The 27,977-nt window shown below is 38.0% G+C and overlaps 1 protein-coding gene across 2 annotated transcripts in view; it reads left to right on the top strand.

Moving 5' to 3' along the window:
- Positions 1-21,405, top strand: part of UBQLN1 (ubiquilin 1) — a 52,223-nt gene extending 30,818 nt beyond the window's left edge. Inside the window, exons 3-11 of one of the 2 annotated variants that reach the window (XM_032392847.1) lie at positions 1,567-1,682; positions 6,124-6,386; positions 6,854-7,012; positions 7,189-7,423; positions 12,461-12,603; positions 15,787-15,870; positions 17,103-17,218; positions 17,454-17,622; positions 19,402-21,405. In XM_032392847.1, the coding sequence (XP_032248738.1) occupies positions 1,567-1,682; positions 6,124-6,386; positions 6,854-7,012; positions 7,189-7,423; positions 12,461-12,603; positions 15,787-15,870; positions 17,103-17,218; positions 17,454-17,622; positions 19,402-19,554 (1,438 nt within the window). In that variant the 3' untranslated portion in view covers positions 19,555-21,405. The remainder of the gene's footprint in view (positions 1-1,566; positions 1,683-6,123; positions 6,387-6,853; positions 7,013-7,188; positions 7,424-12,460; positions 12,604-15,786; positions 15,871-17,102; positions 17,219-17,453; positions 17,623-19,401) is intronic. The other variant, XM_032392848.1, reaches the window with a different exon arrangement.
- Positions 21,406-27,977: the final 6,572 nt, after the last annotated feature.

The raw sequence follows: 27,977 nt of genomic DNA, 5'->3' as shown, positions 1-27,977 counted from the left end.
CCCCGCTGAGCAGGGAGCCAGGTGCAGGGCTCTATCCCAGGACCCTGGGATCATGACCTGAGCCTAAGGCAGACGCTTAACCAGCTGAGCCACTCAGGTGCCCTTCATTATCAGTTTTTAAGAGACACCTTCATATTGTGTATCACTAATAAAAAATACTGACAAACTGTTACGTTTTCTTTTCACTTGAAATTTTTATTCTATATTTAGTGAAAGAGCTCCTTTAGACTTAACTTTTGGATATAACTCTTATGCATACCTACAAAGAAAATATACATGAAATAAATTGGTTAAAGTCTTCCTAACACTACTTCACATTGAGTGATTCTTTTGAATCACGTTTTGACTTCATCGTAAGTATTCATGTTTTTGCATATGTGATGAAACTCTACTGTTGAGAGTTTGTGGTGCAGCATTTCATAAAAGAGTGCTACAGTATTTTCTCCAGGAGTTTCTTCCAAGCCACTGACACCCATTCTGCAAAGTTTTATGCTGGTTTTCCCCCAACAGCAAATAGTTGTTTCCCTGACACAAAATTCATTCCTTCTGTTCCTGTTCTTATGCTTTTCTGTATACACAGTAACTTTATTAGTACCAATTAATAGTGAAATCTTCCTGAAGACTTTTTTTTTTTTAAGATTTTATTTGAGAGAGAGCGAGCATGAGCAGGGGGAAGGGCAGAGGGAGAGACAGAAGCAGACTCCCCACTGAGCAGAAAGCCTGATGCGGGGCTCAATCCCAGGACCCCAGGATCATGACCTGAGCCGAAGGCAGATGCTTAACTGACTGAGTCACCCAGGTGCCCCTCCTGAAGACATTTTATGTGCTATTAAATAGCACAGCATGTCTGGTATAATCACTTAGTTGAAGTCCTACAGAATACATATGCATAGGCATGACAGTTGGTGCCTGGTTGTCAGCAATTGTAAGACAGATCTTGATTTCAGAAATGTTATAATGAAAAAATGTACATCTTAGAATCAATGAAAGAAGCAGTGAGATTCAGAACTCTTAACTGGTATCAGATGGAAGGGGTTTCCAATAAAGTATCTCTATTTTTTTACCTAAAGATAATATTAAGTAATTAATACAAGTTATTACTGGTATTGATTTCTTAGTTTGCTTTTGGTGATGTCTTTTTATATTTTACTTTTAACAATTCCAAGAGGCTGAGTAGAACTGCCCCCAATCCTCAAGAACTTAGAAGGGGGTAGATAAAAAAAAATTGCTTATATAGTCAAGCTTTGTGGGTGTGACTAGTCATTGATTTCTCTTCTCTGGGGTGACCCATCTCCATATCTTACATTATCATTATGATTGAAAGTAGTGAAATATTTATGTACCTATACTGGAGGTGGGGGGCAGTTGAAGTACAGTTTAACTTGTATAGGATTTTGCTATGCTTCTTTATATTTAATGCTTAGTTATCTCAGGGTATTTACCTTATGACAATTTGAATTGGTCTGAAAACTTACACTTTTATTTCTGAGAATTCTGGAATTTCAGAGGTTCTTTTAAAAATAATTAGCTCCACTGTTTATACCATGATTCGGTTATTTTTCCTAGGCCTCAGGATCATTCAGCTCAGCAAACAAATACCAGTGGAAGCAACGTTACCACATCCTCAGCTCCTAGTACTAACTCCACATCTGGTTCTGCCACTAGCAACCCTTTTGGTTTAGGTAAGTGTCTTTAATTATTTTACATGGATAGGAAAAAAAACTCCTTTTCACCCGGGTGGTTTTGGATAAAATGATAGAATTAAACATTAAGTCACTTCCACAGCAACAACAGTTATTACGTCTGTAGCTTATTTCTTCAATTATAGGTGTTAAGGAAGTATTTGGGAATACAGATGTGCTTGGTTAGCTTACATTCACATTTAATAAGTGATAAATTAGTGGCACTTTTTTTTAAAAAAATAATCAAAGAGATATAGCATATGTGTACCTGGTCTGACTTACCACATCATTGAATCTGACGAAGATTAGCTAACTGTTGATTGTAAGCTGAGCTAATCCCCTGAATATAATTTTCTGATCTGTAAAACGAAGGACTCAGACTTCCATTAGTGTCTTGAACACACAGTGGAGGGCTGGGGCCTAGGAGCGAGTGCATCAGCCCAACCACTTCTCTTGTATCAGCTTTATAGTGAGGTTCTGGGGAAGGTTTTGCTAAGGAAAAGGAGTATTCTGAAACTGACAGACACTTCAACTAGACAGCTAGATGGTTCGGTGCTTCTTTCAGTTCTTAAGTCGTATAATAGTACTTTGAAATGACATTTAAAAAAATATGTACAGTTTGTACATCAAGGATCATACCTTCCCTTCCTTCCAGAAAAAGTTTTTTGGTAATTTAGTTCTACTGTGCCAACTATGTTGGAAACCTTTTAGGGTATGGCAGGGATTCACATTTCCTTTTTGTTTTTTTTTAATTTTTACATTTTTGCTGCTTTTGTTTTCTAGAATGATCTTAGGGTAAATGTATCTCTTTTGGTAAATTTTAGATGGCAGAATTATTGACATGAACAATCTGGAGAGATTAGGATGAAATGATTTAATGTTCAGAGTCATGAAAGGTATTGTTGAAGTAAATCTCTTCCCTCTTCCCTCATTTTATAGGCAATTCTCTTCTCTCATTTTATAGGCAAAGAAATTGAAGCCCAGACAAGCTTTTAGTTAATTTGTCTGAGGCCATACATCTCCCCCATTTCCTTCCATTTCCAGTCTCATTCCTATCCCCTCCTATCTCAGTTGCTTTTCTTCATCATTTATTCCCATTTACCCTATATAGTTAGCTTTTCTTTTTTGGTGCCTCTTCTCATGAAGGCCCAGCCCATGTATAAAAGCTACAGAATCCCACCATCACCCGTTCCTTTGCTTCTCTTCTTAGCTGTCTTTGGAAGAGGCATTTTCCTTTTTCTGTCTGTATTTCCCTTTCACTAAGTTTGCTGTGCTGTTTTTTTCCCCATCACTTCATTGAAAATTCATTTGGTAAGGTCACTATTGACCTCTTGGCTTGCCAAATTTAGTGGACACATTTTTGTTTTAATTCAGTTTCTCTCAGTGCTTACCAGTCTGTCCTTGAAATTTTCTTCCTATTAACTCCTGTTACTGTTTTTCCCTGGTTAATTTTCTGGCTTTTTCTTTCTGTCTCATTTATGGGTTTCTTTTCTTTTGATTGGTATTGTTCCCCAGAGTACTGCCTTGTCTTTCTTCTTGTTAGGACATTATCTTCCTCCTGTATCTTGGTGATTCTCAAATCTGTACTTCAGCCCAGAGCACTTGTTGTGAACTCCATGTCTTTATTCAGCTCTCCTCTTTGATATCACTTGATGTTCTCTAGTACTTCAGCCTGTGTGTGTCTCCTCAGAAAGCGAAAGAAAACAAATGCAGAAACTCTTACCTTGCCCCTCAAACTACTGCCTCTTCCCCACTAAATCTCTCCATAGCTCTTCTCTATCCCATCCCTTGCAAATATTCCCTGTTGTCACTTCCTTGATGCAGTTCCTTGACTTTTTAAAAATCTGTAATGTTTACTCTGAGTCATTTCTATACTGTTACTAGAATAAGAACATCTGAAGTGACTGTTGTGCTTAAAATCTGTCAAGACTTTATGATTTAGCTTTTGCCTACCTCTCCATTCTCATTTCTTAACACAGCTCAGCAGTTTTATTAGGTTATCTATCTTTTGGTAATAGATAACCTCAAACTCAGTAGCTTCTTACCACAAAGCTTAATTTCTTGCTCCAAAGCTTTCCTTCATTCTGCAGTGAAGCCCCCATCTACATGGTCAGTCCTCAGGGACTCAGGCTAATGGAATCCTGCCATCTTGTAGCTACATCACTTGGGACATGGCAGAAGAGATAGCCAGGAGTCTCAAGCTGGACATTCTGTACTTTGGCCAGAAGTGACGCATTTCTTGCAGTCCTTTGGTCATAACTAGTCACATGGGTCTGTCCAACTGCAAAAGAAATAAAAGGCTGCACGTGGAATGTTTGGTGAGCACTGCTATCTGCCATTCTAGTCAGACTGAATTTTTTGTGATTTCAGGAACACATCAGTAGTCCTATTTATCTCTATGCTTTTTGTATATAATGTTTGTTGTGCTTACTATTAAATCTTTCTTCCAATCCTTCCCATTTCTTGCCAGCCTATTCATTCCCTATACTCATTAAGTGTCATCTTAGGAAAGTAGCCATCCCACTTAGGTACTACATCACCATAGTATCTTGTGACTATTTCTATTAAAGTACTTATTCTGTATTTGTTTTCTTTGCCTTCCCACTACATTGAGTTCTGTATGTAGTACTTGTTTCTTATCATGTTATTCCCTATGTGGGTAGCACAGTCCTTGGCCTATTAGAAAGTGCCCAGTAAATAAGGAAAACAAATAAAAAAACTCTTCTCTTGCCCCTTGAACTACAACCTCTTCCCCGCTAAATCTCTTTCCATACCTCTTCTCTATGTAGTTATTCCCTGTCGTTACTTGAATGAATGCATTTGGTTGGTTATGTAATTTTGACAGTTAACATTTTATGATAATCACTCAATCATCTTGGATCTGTTAGGTTTTTCCATGACTTAATTCCTCCAAAGCGACATCTGTTTCCATTGTATGTCCTGGCCTTTTCTCTCCTTGATCAGCAGCAGCTCTGTTCTAACTAGAGTTTATAGGTGAATTCTACTAGCTGGTCTGGAAAAAGAAGTATAATCCAGTACATATTTTTCATCTTTTCTTTGAGAGGGCATGTTCTAGGGTATCTCTGTGACACCAGCCAACCCTCCAACACCATCTGGGTGTCCCGTAGTTCAGTTCTGACAGTACCTCCCTGGAGTTAGTGTCCGATCCCATAGATTTAAAAGTGTGTCATTCAGTCCCCCAAGACTGCCTCTCCTTCAGATACCAGTCTAGGTACTGGACCATGTGTTTTGACCTGCAGGCTATAAATTGGGGGGTCCCATAGTTCCCCTCCACATTTGATAATTTGCTAGAATAGCTCACAAGATTCAGGAAAACACTACTTATGTTTACCAGTTTATTAGAAATAAACAAATGGAAGAGAAGCATAGGGCAAGAAATGGGGGTGTAGGAGAGTGCAGAGTTCCCATGCCCTAGAAGTGTTCACCAACATGAAAGTTTTCTGAATCTCATTGCTCAAGAGTTTTTACGTAGCTCAATCTCTAATCTAGCTCTTTTTCCTCCCCTTCCTGGAGGTTGGTGGGTGGAGCTAGAAGTACCAACTCTTTTGTCACTTGGTCTTTTTGGTGATCACCCATCCGGAGGCTATCTAGGTGCCCCACACTAAGTAATTAATTGGCATAAATGAAGTGTGATCTAAAGGGGCTTGTAATGTAGAACAAAAGACACTCCCTTTACTCGGGAACTTCTAAGGCTTTTAGGAGCTCTGTGCCAGGAATCTGGGACAAAGACCAAAAATATATTGTATTATATCACACGTAGGAAATACATATTTAAAGTATATATTTTTAAAGATTTTATTTATGTATTTGTCAGCACAAGCGGGGGGAGTGGCAGGCAGAGGGAGAGGGAGAAGCAGACTCCCTGCTGAGCAAGGAGCCCCATGTGGGACTCGATCCCAGGACCCTGGTGGAATCATGACCTGAGCCAAAGGCAGACATTTAACCAACTGAGCCACACAGGAAATACGTATTTTAGTTGGTTTTATTATTTAAACTTAAATATCAAAGTGAGTGGATTTTTGGCTAATACTAATTACAGAAATCAAACATGTATTTTTAAAAGTAATAGGAATTCTGTGTGCTTTAAAATGGTTTTCTAGGGCACCTGGGTGGCTCAGCCAGTTAAGCGTCTGTTTTTGGCTCAGGTCATGATCCCAGGGTCCTGAGATCGAGTCCCACATCAGGCTCCCTGCTCAGGGGGAAGCCTGCTTCTCCCTCTCCTTCTACCCCTCCCCCCTCCCGCTCTCTCTCTTTCTCTCTCTCTCTCTCTCTCTCTCTCAAATAAAGTCTTTAAAAACAAGTGGTTTTCCATAATGGGACTATTGAGTCACTATTTTTGCATTTTCATATTTTAGCACAGTCATATTAATGATAAAATTTCTGACTTTTATTTATGTGTCTTTTCCCTTTATCTTCTTAGGTGGCCTTGGAGGGCTTGCAGGTCTGAGTAGCTTGGGTTTGAATACTACTAACTTCTCTGAACTACAAAGCCAGATGCAGCGGCAACTTATGTCCAATCCTGAAATGATGGTCCAGATTATGGAGAATCCCTTTGTCCAGAGCATGCTCTCAAATCCTGACCTGATGAGGCAGTTAATTATGGCCAATCCGCAAATGCAGCAGTTGATTCAGAGAAATCCAGAAATTAGTCATATGCTGAATAATCCAGATATTATGAGACAAGTATGTGGAAAGTTCTTTCAGCTCACTTAGCTAAAGAATTATATACTTAGTTCTTAATTTTCTGTGCTTAAGGAGCTTGCCTTTTGTAGATGGCTAAGCTACAAAAAGAAATAATGGTATTTGTTCAGGAAAACTCAACAACACACTAATGTGGACTATTTGAAATTTGAATTTTCTGCTGTATTTTAAAGATCACTGTAAACAGTTATTTTGCAGATTTAAGAAACAAAAAGAATCCAATTCAGGAGATGGGCATTCATTCACAACAGAGTGCTTCTTTCTTGGTGTTATTTGAATGTTAGATTGAGGTGACATCCAGCAGGAATTATTGGAAATAAGTTTCCGATTTAATTATTGAAGACTGCTAATTCATAGTTAGAAAACTTGTAAACAAATCAGCTGTAGTGGTGAATAGCTAAATTAATTCATGTGTATTTCAGTGCCTTATATGGATATCTTTTTCACAGACATTGGAACTTGCCAGGAATCCGGCAATGATGCAGGAAATGATGAGAAACCAGGACCGAGCCTTGAGCAACCTAGAAAGCATCCCAGGGGGATACAATGCTTTACGGCGCATGTACACAGATATTCAGGAACCAATGCTGAGTGCTGCACAAGAACAGGTGATAATGCAGGCCCCTAGGGCGTAGGCCAAAGGGTACTTCCTGTTTTAACACAAATATGTGTGTGATTGAAGGGTACCTTTATATGGGGAATACAGTTTTCATTCAAAAAAGAGTTCCGTATCTAATTTAAAACAAAAGCTTATTCTTTATGATTTTTGTGTCTTTTATTACAGTTTGGTGGTAATCCATTTGCTTCCCTAGTGAGCAATACATCCTCAGGTGAAGGTAGTCAACCTTCCCGTACAGAAAATAGAGATCCATTACCCAATCCATGGGCTCCGCAGGCTTCCCAGAGTTCATCGGCTTCCAGTGGGACCACCAGTGCTGTGGGGGGCACTGCTGGGAGTGCTGCCAGTGGCACTTCCGGGCAGAGTTCATCTGCGCCAAATTTGGGGCCTGGAGTAGGAGGTAGGCTCATAACAGCTCACACTGTTTTTCTTTGTTATCCTCACTTATTTGAATAATGAAAACATTTTTTATACTGTTACTCTTTGTGCTGTGTGTGTGTGTGTGTGTGTGAAGTAACTTTTATGAATTATCTTTTCATGTTGCAAGTATTTTAATGGAAGTTGTAAATATGTAGTGATTAGTATTAATCACTTGTGTGCATTATAGTGGAAAGGGTTACTGATGAGATGACCACCCACTTCTCCCAAAACTATCTTATGGATGGTTTTGGGAGAAGTGGGTGGTCATCTCATTTCAACAGTAGGAAAACTGAAGTGCAGAGAGAATACAGTTACCTGTGGACTCCCTACTGGAGCATGCGTTTTCTTGGCTTTAGTCTAGTTTCTATGGTAGATTGGTGGATTCTCACACTCCAGTCCTAAAACCAGGGCTAAATGGGCTGGATCAGAGCACCTGCCAGCTTTGTTACAAGTCCGATTCCCGGGTCCTAACCTCAGACCTCATGGATTGGAATCATCTACAGTGGCTTTAAGATCTGTGTATAAAGCTGCTGGAGATTCTGATATGTGAACAGGTTAGGAATTTACTTTTGATCATTTCTCCATAGACTAGACTCAATAAATGGAAGTCCTTTTGTCAGCTATTCAGATGATAAGCATTAGGTCTAAAATCTGTAGCTAGAGTGATGATTTTAGTCCTCGTGCCTGGCATGGAAATGAGAAGAAATGAAAGCATGGGGCCACTTCCCTCAGGTGAGAAGGACTTGGATGTGCTTTCAGAGATGGCTGGTGTTTGGCAGAGGGAGTTGAAAGGTGAGGTGCTGGATGAGGAATTTTTCAAAAGGTCATTACTGAGAGAAGTCATAATGGAGAGTCATTGGTGGTCACTGTAGTAGATATTCTTTATAGACCATAGTGGGTATCATGAAGTTTTTGAATATAATAAAGAGTTGATAAAAATTGAAGTATTGCCATTTTTAAAAATTGAACTATATTTGACATAGCGTTAGTTATTCCCAAATGATCACCACAGTAAGTCAGTCTAGTTCACATTGAAGTAATACCATTTTTAATCAGGAAAAAAATTATCCCATTCTGTTACTTAAGCTATGTTAAACTATGTTTTTGATTCTTAAACTATGTTTTGAGAGAGATACTTTATTCACATTTCAAAGATTTAGAGCAGACAGAGCAAAGATTTAATCAGATTTCCTTTTTTTTTTTTTTTAAGATTTTTATTTATTTATTTGAGAGAGAGAATGAGAGAGAGAGCATTGGGGGGGGAGGGTCAGAGGGAGAAGCAGACTCCCCGCTGAGCAGGTAGCCAACGTGGGACTCGATCCCGGGATTCCAGGATCATGACCTGAGCTGTAACCAACTGAGCCACCCAGGCACCCATGAATTGCTTTTTTTTAACTATAGCATGGTTATCTACAGTAACAACTTTTGTCAAAAAATCAGTTTTGTGACTTTTTATTCAGATTTTTTACGTAATGGCTTGATACTTTAAGATTTCATGTTATTGTTTCCATCAAAGGAGAACAAAAAACAGCAAAGGGGAATGGATTCTGCTGGCCTAACAATTTGTTCGGTTTTTTTTAAGATTTTTTTTTTTTTTGCCTAACAATTTGTTAGCATAGTGTACATTATTGTGATTTTTTACTAAACTCTTTGCAGTTACATACACACATATATACACACGTACCTGTAAAGATAAAACTCTTGACTCTTCTTTTGCCCTGTAAGCACTTACTCTAGAAGGTGAGGAAATCTTAGAGCAGGAGTCAGCAGATTTTTCCTGCAAGGGGCCAGGTAATACTTTAGGCCTTGCATATCAAGAGCAAAGCGATAATATTATGAGAGAAAACACATTACGATAAGTAAAAATTGAGTGTAATACTTTTTCATATGTACCTACTAATGATAGGAATGGAATTCTTTTTTAGGGATGACATTTGCTAATTGATGTCCACAGTATTTCCTGTTGTCAAAATCAAATTGCATGTTCATCTGTTAGTGTGATGTGTAATGAGATTTTACTTAAATACGTACTTATTCCAAAAGTATATGATTTTAATGGCATAGTCATCAGTTGGAAGCATTTATAGGATTCTGTTAGATTCTTCTTTGCCTTTAACGTGTCTTTGCAGATTAATCACTTCCAATTGAAGGTTAGGTGGTAGGACCTCAATTACACAGTTAAATGAATTTTGAAATGTGGAGATTTTCTTTGCACTTGTATTGAGGCCCAAAAAATGCTGCTGTACCGTAGTATGATCTAAAAAAAATATCTACTGTAAATTTGTGGGAATGGAGATCTCATTTTAACTTTTGACAGCAAGAGAATGTATAAAGCACCTTGACGTTGTCGTTTAAACAGTTTCTGCTGTTGTCAAAATCACTTCACCGCAGTATGAGTTTCACATGTTTGCATGCCGTTTGCCTTATAATTATGGGTAGAATTCATTGGGAAACATTACCAAGTCTCTAGCAAAAGATAATTTCCAGAGTCATTTGGTGTTTGGTAATGGTGGTTAAGTGGTTCAGAATTTCAGACTTAGCCTTTAGCTAAAAAAAATTTTGAAGTAAAACTTTACCTCTTACAAAACAAAAACTTGACCTCTGGTAAGCCATCAAACTGCTGCTGTGTGGTTGGACAAGTCAGGATATTTCTGACAAAAATTCATGGAATTGACTGTCTGACTATCACGAAGTTCACAAGAGTGAAATGGTGTTCACCATTCATACTCCTACTGGTTGAATAACATGACAGTTCAAAATATTTTCTGGAGTACCTGCTGATGAATAAGACAATGAATAACCATATTTTTAAAATACCTAATGTTTTTTTATAAGCTTTCTTTATTTGACTAATCCTTTTAGTCCTCCACATATGTTTTCATCATCATCAGATATGCACATCTTAGCTGATTCTATTTCAGTGGTTGCACTGAATTAATATTTTCTCAACTTTGAAAGTAGTTTTTTGCCTGTAGTTCTATGCAGACTGTTTATAAAAGCTAATTTTTCAGTCACTTTAAATTTGGCATTGACTTCTCAAACAACTGAGCAGTAACATCTGTCAACTCATTAAAAACAAAGGAATACCACTCAGAAAAATTTGCATTGTTTAATTGAATATTGATGCTGTGAGCCCAATGTCCTTAACTTTTGAGAAATTGTTCTCCTTGAAAGGCTAATGGATTTAAACGAGTTTATTTTCTCTGGACACATTTATATTTGGCTGCTGCAATCAGGATTTCATTAAGCATGCCAATTAATCACTACTAGTATACTTACTGCTTTCCTTTTTGGCTAACAAATAAGCCACTTGGCAAATTAACTGGTTGTAGGCTTATTTTCATTTTTTATTTCTGTAAAGAAATCTGGCTATGATGAGATGGCTGCATTTTAAATTTTGTATTTTCCTGACTGTTGCTTACCTCTGAGTTGGGAATACTGTACTGTGATGAGTGCTTAGTCTAGCAATGTTGAAGTATATCGTATTCCTTCAGTGTCATTGCATAAAAATACAGTGCTTTACCATCTCATTTGGTAAAATAATCCATGCTCCATTGTGCCTTAAAAGCACAATATTTGTAGTCCAACTTTCTTTCTTCTTGTTCTTATGTGATTGGTATATACTGGTAGTTAAAAAATAACAGCATGCTACAGCGATAGTGTGGTGCACTGAGCCACAGTAGGAGAGGGCCGTTCACAGCCTCTGTTGGAACTACTCGGTCTTGGTTGTACACAAGCAGCCATAGACTGTGAACGCCTTAGCAGGACTGTGTTCCAAGAAAATGTTATTTAGGGACACTGAAGTTTGAATTGCATATAGTTTTCACATTTCACAAAATAAATTTTTGTTTCTTTAACCATTCAAAAATGTAAAACCATTTTCAGTTTGTGGGTTGTACAGAAACAGGTCATGGGCCATATTTGCTCTGCAGGCTGTTTGTCAACACTTGGGTTAGAATATTCTTAGACTCCAGGATGTCGAAAATAACCTAATTGAAACAACTTGAGAAAATAGGGAAAAAAAAGAATGATTACCAAAAAACCCCCAGCAAAATTAAAATAAACTAGAAAAATAAATGGGAAGTGTCAGTGTTTTAAGCCTGATCAAATTACACTGGATGGAATGAGAGCAGAAGGGAAATGAAAAAAATGAGTTAAGTTTGCATATAATGAGTTTGAGAATATATTTGAGGTTGAGTATATCTAGTCATCAAGTGAAAATCTGGTTATGTGTTGAGCAAATTAGTTTTTAAAGAAAGTTGAATTTGCATAAACTTAGCTATAGCTCTTAGCATAAAAAAAATAAGTAACAAGCACTTTTTGCGCATTAACTAATTTAATTGTCACAACCTGCCCTGTGCAGTAGATACTCTTTATTCCATTTGACCGATGGGGAAACTGGAAGTATGAAGAAGCCAAATAACTTGCCCAAGGTTACGTAGTTAGATTAGAGTTGAACCCAAGTAATCCGGCTCTAGTCACTGTTCTTAGTCTGTGCTCTGAAATGTTAAATGTGCCTGCTATTTTGCTGAGTGAGTGTCAGTACTGAGTTAAAATGGGATGGAGGCTGCATCTGTGGCTTCCTGGATATGAGAGGGCTTCCTTTCTTTAAGTATGAGCATATCAAATGCTGGACGTGATTCTTCTAATTAAGCAGTCTTAGAGGAAATGTTGGCCCAGACTTACTCTCTATATGGGATTTTCAATAGTAATTTCGACTATATCTAATTTTTGCTTCTTAAATTGACTTTAGAACCTAGCCTTTCCATTAGATGTGATTTTACTGTAAATGTAACCAGAATATTTAATATCATAAACCCTCCTTTACAGGTATATGTTGAGTGTGTAGTTTTGGAGATCTTAGTTTTAAAATTCTTTCTTGGTTCAATTGATGAGTAAAATGTATGCTCATCTGCATTTCCTAAAATTACACATGGTATATATTGTATTTTAAAGCTTTCACTTTTATGTGTCTTTTCCTTGATACAATGTCTTTTTTTTTTTAACAAACTTTCAGCTAGTATGTTCAACACACCAGGAATGCAGAGCTTGTTGCAACAAATAACTGAAAACCCACAACTTATGCAAAACATGTTGTCTGCCCCCTACATGAGAAGCATGATGCAGTCCCTAAGTCAGAACCCTGACCTTGCTGCACAGGTGAGTTTGTAATTGTTATATTAAAAAGGACTGTGCAGTGTGAATTGAAATAGCCTAATCAAATAATTGTGATTTTGGCACATTTGGGTTGTGTTGTGTTACCTACTAGAAAAGTAGGTAAACTGCATCTCCAATATTTTGGACATTTCGTTTCTTTGCAGTAAACTAATTCTTCATATATAATTAAAACAGTTTCATCTCTGCTGTTTATTGGCTAGAAGGAAGTGTAGGTTTACTTTGTGTCTACATATGTTGATTTAGAAGATGAATACAAAGTTTTGGATTACTCTCCCTTTGGAAGATGTATTCTTTAGTGAAATTTAAATCTTGAAAGTGATTAAGTGCAGTGTTAATACATTTCTTGGAATACTTGTATTTATTAGATCACATAGATTTTGAGTAATAGTCATGTTCAAAATAGCAGTTATAAAATAGCCTGAAATCATTTATTAAAGGCAAAGGGAGATTTGTGGGAACAGTATTCTCATTTTTTCCATTATAGATCCCCCCCCAAAGATAGTATAATGGTATTTTATTAATTTATTCATTTTCTAACTTGATTTGAAGAGACCATAACTAAGGGAATTAGAGGACCTCAACCCTGGCTGAACATTTATAGGATCACTTTGGGAGCTTTAAAGTTAAAAAAATCTCTCCAGCCTGAGAGATTTTGGTGTAATTACATTGCATTTCCCCTCTCCCTGAAGTTCCCTGGGCAATTCTGATGTGCCCCTAGGTTAAGAACAACTGGGCTTGAAAAACCTTGGAGAATATTAAATAACCTTGATCATTTGTAGTTTATATTTGCTGGGTATTAAAAATGGCTTCTATAAAGTGTTAGGGATTATAAATATTTTCCTTTATTTTTTATTATTATTATTTTTTAAAGATTTTATTTATTTGACACAGAGAGATTGACAGCTAGAGAGGGAACGCAAGCAGGGGGAGTGGGAGAGGGAGAAGCAGGTTCCTGGCCGAGCAGGGAGCCTGATGCAGGGCTTGATCCCAGGACCCCTGCTTAATGGGGGAGGGGGATGAAGGCAGACGCTTAATGACTGAGCCACCCAGGCACTCCTATTTTCCTTTATAGTGTATTCTCATTTCCAAAATTCTAAAAGCTTTTAAAGTTAATCACTTTTCTTTCTTCATTATGTCAAACGAAATGGTTTTTATTTTCTAAAGTCTGGAACCATATTGATTCACGTATATAGCATATATCTTTGCGTTATAATCCTCAGCGATAACTTCTGCCCTCTTGATATTTGTGGAATTGGAAACAAAGAACAAGTTTTTAGGTGGATTTTTGTATACTCTTGTTTTATTCATATAAAATTATCTGAGTTATTAGTATTAAATGCTCAACTTACTGTGATCATAGCACTTTTGTTTATTTTTAGGTGAATTTTTGTATACTCTTGTTTTATTCATATAAAATTATCTGAGTTATTAGTATTAAATGCTCAACTTACTGTGATCATAGCACTTTTGTTTAAAATGTGGAAAATAAATATGTTGTGATGGTATTTGTATGTTTTTAAATGTCTGTTTGATTAATTAGCACTGAATGTGCATCTTGTTTAAAAATTTTGACTTTAATAAGCACATTCCCAGCCATTTAATTAGAACAACAACATTATGAAGTGACTTGAGCACTTTGATATATTGTTTTTTCACTCTAAAGCAAAAGAGGGCTAGATATGGATGTCTTTTATTGTAGACAGTTTAGAAATGTTTACAGCGTACTCTGGTTATCAGCAAATTAAAGTTTTTTAGTTTCTCTATTCTGATTTTGATTTTTAGATATTCAAAAAAGTCTTAGCATATAAAATGTATTGTTGTATAGTCGGGTAAGTTAGGAAGAATATCTTAAACGAGATAATGCTTTTCTGAGAAAGAATGAATCAGTTTAAGATGCCATGCTGTCTCAAATGACATGAATCCTGAAAGATAATGTGATAACTTTATTAATCTGTTCATAATAAAAAGTATTTTACTGGAGCCAATAAAGAAGCGGGTTTATCTCAAGTTCGTATTTTATTTACTGTGAATTTTATTGGTTACTTTGAAACAAATACTGTATATCCATAAAACACTGACTTCCTCCTACTTTTGTTATTTTGTTGAAATTAAATAATCCACTTTGTAACAATAGACAAAGGAGGGAAAGTGGAATTCTCTCTACTTCTAGTGTGTACATATAATTAATTGCTCTCAAATATGGTTAACTACTTGAGGGCAAGGATCATTTCACTTTACCCTCCAGACTTTGGACTGGTAAATAGGTGATCAGTAAATCATTGTCAGTTGACTTTTCACTCCTGGGGAAAGTGATAAAACTTTCATCTTTTTCAAAGCTATGAGAATTAGTTTCTGGTTATGCTGATCGTGTATCGTCAACATTTTAACGTTAATATTGACCCTGACTTTAATTCTTAACACCTGTGTGAACGTTAGGAGGCATGCCAGTTTCCTCATCTCTGGTGGTAGTGAGGTGAAATCCAGAGGCTAATCTTGGTGTTCTCAAACGGATTTACATCTTTAAGGTCTTAACACATTTTAATACTAGCCCCAGAGATCTCTTGGTGCTAGTCCTGGGCCGATTTTCACCTAAGCAGCTCCATTTCTCTGGCAGGGTGGTTGCTGTTCTGTGGTGTTATTTTTCTGGACCTAATACTAGCTGTTTTGCAGTAGGCAGGTAGATAGATACAGTGGTTCCAGATCTGGGTTTTTCTCTGTGCTTGCCACTTGTGTGTTGAGGTGTCTGAGCAAGCCATGTATCGTTTCATGTATTGATGCTTATGTTTATTTTGTCAGTGTAGCAGCAAATGTATCCTCCTGAATGCCAGTTACCCCCATTTTTTTTTTCAAGGGCAAATACTCATCTTTGCTCAAGGAAAATCCTAAGAGAATGATTGTTTTTACTTTTTAGGATATTGCATGTCATTATCATAATCATTCTCATTGAGAGAGAAGATGCCTCATTTTTTGTTTTTTTGTTTTTGTTTTTGTTTTTTTCTGGAGATCCCTCTTGTAGACAGTATCTTCCCTTCTTTTTTATTCATGTTCTACCTTCCTCCCTGTAAGTGCCAGGTTAGGCACTTGGGGGAAGATAGACTATTAAACAAGGTACATTACTTGTTTCAGATATTTCCAGTTAAAATTGTTTGAACACTTGCCCCATAGATGATGCTGAATAATCCCCTATTTGCTGGAAATCCTCAGCTTCAAGAACAAATGAGACAACAGCTCCCAACTTTCCTCCAACAAGTGAGTAAGAAAAGATGCTAGCTACCTTCGGTAATGATTTGCTTGAAAAAGTTTGATGATAAACATTTTCCGTGCTCTTCTCTGGCTGATAGCAAACCATAGAAGTTAGTTTGATAATGCTGTCAATTCGCAGAGAATTCAGCTTGATCTTAACTGAGCCCCATTTCACTGCTGACCTTTTGCTTATATTTCTTAAACATGAATTCTCAGGAAAGGACCATTTTGTTTTTGCTTTGAGGATTTAGGATTTTGAATGCTTCGTTAATACCATAAACCATTTCCTTTCACTTTACTAACTTTGAAGTGCATCATTGTGTCATGTTATGCTTTATGGTTTAACTAATCTCGAGTAATAGGAAGGAGCTACCCTGTTCTGTTTTATAGGTTTGGTTTCTTTGTAATGTCTTAATTCCTACAAATTAATGGAATGTCTCTTTTGAGGGGTAGATCTCATTTCCTCAGACTCGGAATTAGCACAATTAAAATTGTCAGTGTTGTCCTACAAGAAAGGTTTTATTATAAAAAAAAAGACAACTGGAGATTGGAATGGTATTTTACTATTTAAAAAGACAAGAGAAGGCAGTCTTGGTGTTTTGAAACTGGTAGTCCTAGGGCTTTTAAATATTATACAAATGATTCTTGGGCTTGTAAACCATTATCCAAGGTTAGGTATTGTCCTTGACCTCTTGTAATGAAGTTAATGTCAGCCTATCTTTTGGTCAGTCAGGTGGTGTATATTTGGAAGTAGTGAAGCTGAATTCAGGAGACACGTATTAACTTCAAATTTGGAACTACTGTTTTAGAGTGTATCTTACTGGTAAAATTGTTTAATCGGTAACAGATAACGCTCAGTCGGGAGGAATATGTGGCTTTTACCATATGTTACCACGTTACAGAAATTGTGCAGTTGGAGGTTGTCTCTTAGAAATAACACTTCTATCTTCTGTTGGAGAACGGGAACAGTTGTGACTTCCACAGTAGCTCCTGATTGTCTTTCATTATGAAAAATGGCTTTCATGATGGACTTGGGAGGAGGTCAGTTAACAATTTGCACACTAGGTTTGCTGTTGAGGAGGAGGTGCTTGTGTTTATCTGGGGAAAGAAATTGTGGATTACCAGTGTCTGGGAGTAAGGTTTTAGATTTTCTCCAGAAACATAGCAAAGAAACATTTAAATTTTACTTTCACTGATTTTAATTCCCTTGTTAACCACCTATTTTCTTTCTTCCTCAGATGCAGAATCCTGATACATTATCGGCAATGTCAAATCCTAGAGCAATGCAGGCCTTGTTACAGATTCAGCAGGGTTTACAGACATTAGCAACGGAAGCCCCCGGCCTCATCCCAGGGTAGGCTTATTTGGGGATGACTATGAAAGTGCATAGTGGTTACTTCTCTCTTAAATATCATTCTGCCTATTTTTGTTGAGATTGTTTTCAAGACTGAGTTTTCAAAGTTAGAAATGTTCATTTTAAGAAGATAACCGCTAACACTGTGTTAAATTGTAACTGATTTACCATCAGGGGCCTGGTCTGGCATCCTATTGCAGGAGCTTAGGTTTATTACCAATTTGTGCTTCCCTAGGTTTACTCCTGGCCTGGGGGCATTAGGAAGTACTGGAGGCTCTTCAGGAAGCAACGGTTCTAACTCTGCACCTAGTGACAACCCAAGTCCCACGACAGGAACCACTGAACCGGGACACCAGCAGTTTATCCAACAAATGCTGCAGGCTCTTGCTGGAGTAAATCCTCAGGTGAAGATTCTTTTCTGCTCACATTTGGTATTCCTTGTTGGAAATTTAGAAATTTCCACGAACAACCAAAAAAAGAAAAGAAAAAGGCAGTCCTTCAGGGTTTAGAGTATAATGAAAAGCACAATCTTATAAAACAGGCATTACAAAAATTATTGACTTTGGTGTACTATTAGACACTGAGGGAAACAGTTTTAGGGAAGAAATACTACAACTTTGCCTTATTTGGAAGTTGCCGTTTAAAATGCGTTTTTTAGAGTCCCTCTTTAGAAATTATTTGAAATATGTTGTATTTTATAAAAGTTTGTCAAGGAAGAATAGAAACTTGAATATCCCAAATACCCCTGAACAACTATAACTACAGTTCTATCTAGTCCTTGTATCTTGACTTAAAGAAAAAATCCTCTCTCTCCCTGCCCACTGATACTTCCTGTGGTAACTTGTGTTACATATATAAACCTCACAAATACGGCTTAAAAATGTGAACTTCTAATAATGTTCTTACATCTGGAAACATTTATTAGCTTTACTAAGAATCTGCCCCTGTAATTCTGCATGGCAAAAAATAGAGCATGCTTTCTGATTTTAAGCCTTATTAAATGTAATAAACGGGCAGGGTTTTATCCTGTACAAGTATTTGGAGTCCCAATACTAACATAGCTTCTGGATCAGTATAATATTCATGGAATTAATAAGAAAAAAAGATTTTAGGTATTGGACAGAATTGTTACATAAGTTGAACAATCTACAGGCCTCCTTATTATCAGATTGGGCAGGATTGATTGATCCTTTATGTATTTTTGTCTTAACTTCATTTCTGAAGAAAGACTTGATGCAGCTGAATTGTCAGGAGTATATTCTGTGGGCCTGGAACTGGAACTCTGCTGAAGACTTGACTGGCCAGTGCAGAAATTGAATGCATATTCTTTTTTTTTTTTTTAAAGATTTATTTATTTGAGAGAGAGAGAGAGCATGAGAGGGGGAGGGTCAGAGGGAGAAGCAGACTCCCTGCTCAGCAGGGAGCCCAATGCGGGACTCAATCCTGGGACTCCAGGATCATGACCTGAGCCAAAGGCAGTCGCTTAACCAACTGAGCCCCCCAGGCACCCTTGAATGCACATTCTAAGCTTCATTCGAACTTTAGAATTTTGTACATGAGGACACTGGCTTTTATATTTACCCAATTGGTCAATAACTACAAAATAAATCATTAGTTCTGAACTATTTGCATATATACATTTAAGTTTCCTGCGTTTTCGTCAGCTTCTTAAATATATCTAACGTAATGGATGAGGTTTATTACGCGATTTTTTCCAAAGATTTTATGTATTTATTTTTGAGAGAGAAAGTGCATGTGCAAGCGGGGGGGTGGGCAGAGGTAGATGGGGAGAGAGAATCTCAAGCAGACTCCCTGATGCAACGCTGGGCTTGATCTCATGACCCTGAGATTGTGACCTGAGCTGAAATCAAGAGTCGGACGCTTAACCGACTGAGCCACCCAGGGATCACCCCAAAAGCGATTTTTTTTTGTGCAGAGTCAAACAGACTGTGTTCTGTTTGACAGGGTTAAGTATAAATTAGATTATTTAAAAACAAAATTCAGTGCTAATGGACTTTTAAATATGTTGACTATGTTTCAAGAGAGGCAGTGCTTTTATAGCTTGTAGACCAGCATATTTGTAAAAGAGCATTTAAAACTTTTTAGAGGTTATCCAGGTGTGACACAGACTGATTTTCCTTAGAGTTTTGGTTAGTGTTTTTTTTTTTTTCTTCCTTTAACAGTTACAGAATCCAGAAGTCAGATTTCAGCAACAACTGGAACAGCTCAGTGCAATGGGATTTTTGAACCGTGAAGCAAACTTGCAAGCGCTAATAGCAACAGGAGGTGATATCAATGCCGCTATTGAAAGGTTACTGGGCTCCCAACCATCATAGCAGCATTTCTGTATCTTGAAAAAATGTAATTTATTTTTGATAACGGCTCTTAAATCTTTAAAATACCCGCTTTATTTCATTTTGACTCTTGGAATTCTATGCTGTTATAAACAAACCCAATATGATGCATTTTAAGGTGGAGTGCAGTAAGATGTGTGGGTTTCTCTGTGTGTTTTTGTTTTTGTTTTTGTTTTTGTTTTTAACAGTGGGAATCAATGCTTTTTCATTTAAGGCTACTGCATGCATCAAACACTTCTGCATTTATTGTAATTTTTTTAAAAAAATCACCTTTTATAGTTGGGTGAACAGATTTTTGTCCTGCATCTGTCCAATTTATTTGCTTTTTAAACATTAGCCTATGGTAGTAATTTATGTAGAATAAAAGCATTAAAAAGAAGCAAATCATTTGCGCTCTATAATTTGTGGTACAATACTGCTTATTGTGACTTTGGCATGTATTTTTGCAAACAAAATGCTGTAAGATTTATACTACTGACAGTTTTTGCTTTATTTGTATACAATGTAGTATGCACAGTTGGGATTGCATTTCTAGAAACAAACTGCAATAGATTATCTGAGCAAAGCACCTGTAACCAAAAAAGTGAAGATAAGGAAATATTTTAAAGCTGAGTATTTCCTAATTGTGTAGAATCTTACAGCATCTTTGGTAAACATCTCTCAGCAAAAGTGCCGGTTAGTCAGGTTTGTTGAAAATATAGTAGAAAAGCTGATTCTGGTTATCTCTTAAGGACATTTAATTGTACAGACAACATAATGTAACATTGTCTCAACATTCACAGATTGACTGTAACTTACCCTCATCTTTGTGCAGACTGAAGGAGCACTGTAGTATAACCCAAAAGTGCATTTGCCTAGGACTTTTCAGCTTCTCCCATAGGTAGTTCAGCAGGCATTACAATTTGTAATTGAAATGTTGCTTTCACTGAAAGTGTCTTGATGTTTCAGTTATTTTTAATTGCCATATAAAAATAGAACTATCTTTTGGGTTTATCAGTTTTCTCATGCACAGGCAATACATGAATTTAAAATGATTTGTGAGCCACTTGTTTCTGAAGTGTTTTGGTAGTTCTATTAAGAAATAGTTAAATATTGTGCTTTTCAGAGCCTCAGAGAAGGGGAACTGGGGGCGGGGGGTGGGGATCTCTCCTGGATTGGGCCAGCCTAAATAATACTGGCAACCAAGATTCTGTTAGGATTTCTGTGCATATAGTGTAGTAAAGAGGTATCATTCAGGGGTGAAAAACAAAGAGCCGTTTTAACAATGTTGAGTACATTTGGCTGTTCTGCAGCCTTTTTCTTCCCTCCCCAAAGAAGTTCTTTTTGCCTAACTCTCAAACTGTTGGGGTGTGGTACATTCCTTTAGGACCAATTAAAACATAACTTTGGGGTCAGTAATATATTTGGCTGACTCTGGTTCAGTATTCTCTTAGGTCGTTATATTCTCTCATGTACAGTTACAGGAAATTAAAATGTTAAAGTAACCTATAATGAGTTCAGACCAATAAAATCAAGGGAAATACAAGTTGAATTCCATTACTTCTGTAAGTTGCTTGCTATTAAAAAAGGTCAAGAGGCCAGGTTGCCCACCAGCCCATGCACTGTTCTGACACTTTCCCCAGGAGGAAAACATGAATGATGGTCAAGGTGGAGGCATGACTAGAGGAGGTTGTTAAGGATGATACTCATGTGTCTTTGCTCTCTCTGCCTTATGCCTCAGTCTGGTTCAAAAACTTTTGTACTGGCGAATGGTGGTATACAGTGTGGGATAGTGTCATAACCAATTTGACAGTTTATTAATCACAAAATAACAATAAATCTCTAGCTTTTACACTTGGTTTGTCTTGCCTCTTTTGTAGAAAGAAAAGGATGTCTTCAGTTTACTTTCTCTCATCATGTCCTTTGAAGACCACTGGAGTTGATTTACCCCAGATTTTATCACAATTCAGATCATTCTTTATCAGTTTTTAAGTTTCCCCAGTTAAAATCTGTGTATACACTGTATCGTGTATTAAAAAGATAACCAACTGGCATGTCAGCTGACCTGAGCTCTGCTTGCTGTTTTTGGTACCTAACTTGTTATTTGACTTTGAGTAAAGACACCATGATTTCTTGTAACAGGGCTGGCGAGGCCTCGTTCAGCACACTGGATTGGGTGGTCTCTTGAGTACCTTCCAGCTGCTGTAGTGGTACTGTGTTGTTGTTGTTGTTGTTTGGTTCTAGTATGTTTATCTTAGATCTAAATATCTTTTTAGGAGTTCAAAATACTTAAAATTCTCAAAAGAATTAAAAAGGCATTTAAAATATTATAGGCTTAAATTGTTCTCATGTTGGGTTATTTATTGCAAATTGAATCAAGAATAGAGTGGTGAAAATAACATTTCAGGATTTTATTTCCCAAGTGGAAGATTTGTGATAACTAAACAATGTGTAGTGAATATTGAGCACGATCTTATTAAATGACAGCTGGCCTCTGGGCATGTTCAGAATTGGAGTTGCAGACTTGGTTTCATGAAAGGAGTCTTTCGTTTGAGGACACATTATTACTGTGTTAATTTAGTAGGCAAATTACAACAAAATGAGGTGGGTAAAAATGTCACTAACGTTAGTAATAGAAGTTAAGCTTGGCTGCATGTCTGTGTGCTTTTGCAAAACAAGAAAAGATGGTGTGGTTAAGGCAGGGAAATACTGCGTACTCTACTTTCTATCTTAGAGATTGACATTAAACATGTTAACCAAGAAGCCCTGCATTAAAGAAATCTCTTTAAAGTTGTCTAATCCAGCCCTTTCCTATGTTCCACCATCCTTTTCACCAAACTGTTCCTCAGGGTAATGCTGTATGAACACACCTTGGGAAGACTGCCCTCAGCAAGCCTCCACTTCGCTGGTAGTGCACATGGTCCTCTTGTCTCTGTAATTTCATCTGTCGTCCTTGGTTTACAGAAGGCCGACCATTCCTTCTGGGCTCAGTTCTGAAGTTTTCCTAAACTTCGCTAACCAGTAATTAATTTACTCTGAACTCCTTAGCCTTTACTGTCAGCTGCTGCGTCTGTCCCTCTCAGTCTCCTTACAGCTCTGGGTTTGGGGTTTGTTTGTTTTAATGTTTTGGGATTTTTTTTTTCCTGCCCTGAAATTTTCTTGGTATTTTTTTTAAGTAACATTAAATATTCTTGATTTCTTTGTATCATTCCTCTAATGGACCACAGGCAGCCATTGCCTCAGAAAGTTAATACTTATTGAACATCTGTAAGTATAGGGTTCTTTTCTAGTTGTTCAAAGTATAACAGTAAATAAAACATGTCCATATGGGGTTTACATAGTAGAATGTAGGGAGACAGTAGTAAACAAAACAGACACATAGCCTGGTTAGATAGTAACAGAGGGCTTTGGTGAAAAATTAAGCAGAGTAAGGAGGCTAGTTCAGGAAGAAGGTGTTTCTATTTTATGTAGGCTAGTCCAAGAAGCACTCATTGAAACAGGGACATTATTTAAGTAGAGACTTGAAGATTATCTGTGAGGGTGAATAACTTTCCAGGAAGAGAGACAACTATTGAAAAGGCCCAGTAGTGGGAGTGCTCTGAGTGCTTATAGAACACAGGAAGTTCAGTGTGACCCAGCAAGGTGAGCTAGGGAGAAAGTGGTATAGGGAATATGATTGGAGAGATGGGGGCAGGGGAGTGGCCTCAGATATGAGGACTTAATTACCCCAGTTTTTGTGTCCCATCCCCAGAGTTTCTAATTTACTAGGTTTGGAGGAGAATTTGCATTTCTAACAAGTTCCTAGGTGAGAACCACTGGACTAGGGGAACCAAGGTGGAAGCAGGGAAACTGTTAGGAGGTAATAATTTTAGTGAGGGATCATATGGGCTTGGGCTTGGTAACAGTGGAGGTATTAAGTAGTAGTCAGATTTGGGGTATATTTTGAGAGCAGAGCCAGTAGGATTTACTGATGGATAAAACTGTGAGGTTAAGAGCAAGAGAGGTGTCAAACAGGGTGACAAGGTACAGACATATATGGGGCAGAGTCTAAATCAGAATTTTAGTTTTGACGTATTAAGTAGGATATACGTGATAGGACATATAAGTGGACATAACGAGAAGGCAGTTGGCGAGCGGTTCCAGCTACAGCCAGTGTATATGGTGTATATATCTGCCGGTGTATATGTCTGGTACTGAAAGCCAAAGAACTAGGCCAGTGGTTCTCAACCAGGAGCAGTTTTGCCCCCCCCAGGGGCTGTTGGCAATGTCTAGAGACACATTCTTTTTTAAGATATTATTTATTCATTTGAGAGAGAGAGAGCACAAGCAGAAGCAGAAGCAGAAGGAGCAGCAGAGGGAGAGGGAGGAGCAGACTACCTACTGAGCTGAGAGCCTGATGCGGGGCTCCATCCCGGGACCTGGAGATCATGACCCAAGCCGAAGGCAGACGCCCTAATGTCTGAGCCACCCAGGCACCATGGAGACACGTTCTTGACATCATGATTGGGGCTGCTATGGGCATTTAGTGAGTGGAGGTCAAGGATGCTACTAAACATCCTGAGATGCACAGGACAGCTCCCACAACAGATTTATCTGGTCCAGAATGTTACAGTGCTACGGTTGAGAAATCTTGACCAGATGAATTGTAGAGAGTGTTGATAAACACACTTTGTGAGGATTGAGGCCTGGTTTGCTCTAACTTCACGTTCAGGGAGAGGAGAGGAAACCCATGGAGTAGACTGGAGAGGCCCTGAGAGCAAGCAAGGCATTTTTTCACAAGGAGAAAGATGGTAAATGAACTGTTACATGCTCTTACTTTATATACCCATCATGGTTTGAATATTAATCTCCAGATTCGTAAAGATAGCTACCCCGCTCATGACTGTGATAGGGGTTTTATAGAGTGATGAGGGTAAAATTCTGGTGAGAGCGGACTGTAGAGATACCAGGAGACACAAGAGTTTTGAAGCAAAGAGAATCAGAGAAATGGGGGCTAAATAACTGTGATAAGGAGAGTGGTGTAGAGGAAGTTTACCTTTTGTATTTTTTTAAGATGGGAAGTACTATAACCTATTTGTCTTCTAATGTGGTGATTGTGTGTGTGTGCGTGTGCACGGGGCGGGGGGGGGGAGCTGATTTAGGACGAGAATATGGGATAATTGTTTTCTACCAAAAAGTAAAAAGAGAAAAGAATTACTAGCTTTTGATCCCCGGAATAGATTTTATAAATTAAATAAACAAGCACATACCCCTTTGTTACATAGGCTGAAGTGTGAGGGAAAGGGTTCTTGGTCTCTCCAGCCATTTTCCTCAGAGCTGCCTTTCCTTGCCTGCAGGAGGAGTATTACCTTCCCAGCCCATCTGAAATATTTTTTATGGGCAACCGTTCAGAAGTGGAACAAAAGCACCCCCCTCCCCACATTCTTGCTTTGGTGAGATTGGGGAGAATGAGGTCGAGGTTTCTTCCAGAACTGGACAGTGATGAAGCACATAGCTCAGACTGTGAATCCAATTTGAACATGTTAACATTTGTTTTATTTCAGACCCCCTGTTGTAACGTAACCTGCCCCAGATCCACAGCACCAGTGTGTCGTGCTTGCCCCACTCTATGCTTAAAACAGCTAGGCACATACTAGAGCTCCCAGGATAGTTTTCCTCAAAAGACCAGAGCTGAGATACTTGCTTTGTATTGAAGCTAGATTTTTTTTTTTTTGTAAGCTGTTTAAGACACATTATCTGCTCCAAGAGAGGGAAGGGAATTTCCACTGTGCTGTGTTATCTGATGCTTCATAACAAGCTATCCCGCAGTATTGTAAGGGCTTGGTGAATACTGCTGGACTTGACTGGGTCTGGAGTATTTACTTTCGAGAGAACTTACATGGCTCTGGAATTGCTACATGCTTTCACCTGGGAGTGTGGTTGGGGTCTCAGTTCCTCTGCACACAGGCCTTTCCACAGGGCTGTTTGTGCTTTTTTACAACATGGTTGGTAGGTTTCAAGATCAAGTATTTCAGGAAACATGAAAGCTGTCATTTTTTAAACGTCTGGGCCCCAAATTGGTCCAGTGTCACTTCTCCCATATTTTAATGGTCATTGTTGAAGCTTGGCCAGATTTAAGGGTCATAGGCCCCACTTCTTGATGGGTAGAATGTCAGACAATTTGTTGAAACTATCTTAATCTACCATACACTTATGATCTCAGGAGGGGAAAAATGTTAGAGGAGCATATTTTTTTTCTCCGATGTTTATTCTTTTCCCAGGAAGAAGTAGTAACTTACCTACTTGTAAAATACTGTGGAAGGAACTGTGTACACTTGCCTGAGTCTCTTTTCTAGTCTGATGTCCTAGCATATAGTAATAAGGTTAGTGAGATAGGCTCTGCTTTGTTGGGAGGGCCTGTGGATTGTTTTTTTTGTTGTTGTTTTTTGTTTTTTTTTTTGTAAAAATTGTAGATGTAATAAAATGTAACAATTTTAAAGTGTATAGTGCTCTGGTATTAAGTACATTCAGTATTGTGCAACCATCACAATCATCGAGAACTTCATCACCCCAAAAGGAAACCCTATAGCCATCAAGCAGTCACTTACCATTTCCCCCATAACCCTGGCAACCACTAGTCTGCTTTCTGCCCAGATTTGCCTGTTCTGGGTATTTCATTTAAATGGATTTATATAAAATGTGGGCTTTTGTGTCTGGCTTCTTTCACTTAGTATGTGTTCCAGGTTTATCCAGGTTGTAGCATGTATCAGTACTTGATTTCATCACGGCTGAATAATCCTCCATTGTATGGGGAGACCACATTTTATTCATCTGTTGATGGACACTTCCACCATTTGGATGTTGCGAATAATGCTTCTAACATAAGCATGTAAGTATCCATTTGCGTCTCGATTCTTTCAGATACATACTTAGAGTGGAATTGCTGGGTCATATATAGTGGTTTTAATTGTTAACTTTTTGAGGAGCTGCTTGTTTTCCGTAGCTGCACCATCTTTCATACCCACCAGCAGTGAACGGGCTCCAGTTTTCTCTCCATCCTTGCCAACACAAGTTCTTTTCCGTTTTTAAATTACAGCCATTCTACTGGTGTGAAATGGTATCTCACTGTGGTTTTGACTTCCATTTCCCTAAGGACTAATGAAGAGGATTTTTTTCTTGTGCTTTTTTTTTTTTTAAGATTTTATTTTTTTATTAGAGAGAGCACAAGCAGGGGGAGCGGCAGGCAGAGGGAGAAGCAGGCTCCTCACTGAGCAGGGAGCCCGATGCGGGACTCAATCCCAGGACCCTGGGATCATGACCCGAGTCGAAGGCAGATGCTTTAACCAACTGAGCCACCCAGGTGTCCCTTTCTTGTGCCCTTTTTATTGGCCATTGGTGTGTTGTCTTTATAGAAATGTTTAAGTCCTTTGTCTATTTTTATTTACTTATTTATTTGAATGAGAGCAAGCGAGGGGAGGGGCACAGGGAGAGAGAGGGAATCTTTTTTTTTTAAGATTTATTTATTATTTGAGAGAGAAAGTGGGGGGGAGGAGCACAGGGATAGAGAGGGAATCTTTTTTTTTAAGATTTATTTATTATTTGAGAGAGAGAGAAAGTGTGGGGGTGAGGGGTAGAGGGAGAGAATCTCAAGCAAGATCCCTACTGAGTGTGGAGCGCGAGGGGCGGCTCAATGTCAGATACATGATTCGCAAATATTTTCCCCCTTTTCTGTAGGTTGTCTTTCACTTTCTTGATGTTTTTTGCACGAAAGTGTTTAATTTTTGATGAAGTCCAATTTATCTGTTTTATGTATTTATTTTTGTTGCTCTTGCTTTTGGTGGTATATTTAAGAATCCATTGCCAAATCCAAGGTCATAAAGATTTTTCTCCTGTGTTTTTCTTCCAAGAATTTTATCAGTTTAGCTCTTATGCATAGGTCATTGGCCTGTTTGAATTGGTTCTGCAGTCCTAGATTTGCAAAGGAAAGACTAAGAGTTCAACCCATTTCCATTCAAGAAAAAAAGAAAGAAAAAGAACAAGCACAAATAATGGTTCAAACAGAACATGGTAACTAGAGGTTAAAATACAGCTAGTTGTAGACCATGCTCTTGGCCAACCTGAGATCTTTGGTTTTCCCAGAACAGTGTTGAAGTTCTTTATTTCCTCTTCTCGTACCTGTCTCCACTCTACCTGCATATACTACCATTCAATATGACCTCCATCTTCTAGTGATTGAAGTGTGATTTGTGTCCTACAATCTCATGTACTGTAGTCACCGTGAACACCAATCCCAATCTTACTGTGGCTTTGCTGGAAATCCAAATACCACATATTAAGCAGGCAGTAGCTGCAGACCAGCCTAGCAAAGACATTCCGTGCAGACTTTGTGAAGAGGTGGTAGTTCTCAGCCCTGGCTTCACATCAGGATCAACTGAAGAGATTAAAAA

Source organism: Phoca vitulina, unplaced genomic scaffold, assembly GCF_004348235.1.
Source record: "Phoca vitulina isolate PV1807 unplaced genomic scaffold, GSC_HSeal_1.0 scaffold70, whole genome shotgun sequence".
Taxonomy (NCBI): domain Eukaryota; kingdom Metazoa; phylum Chordata; class Mammalia; order Carnivora; family Phocidae; genus Phoca; species Phoca vitulina.
Note: the sequence above shows the minus strand (reverse complement) of the source record. Positions and strands in the feature narration are given on the sequence as shown.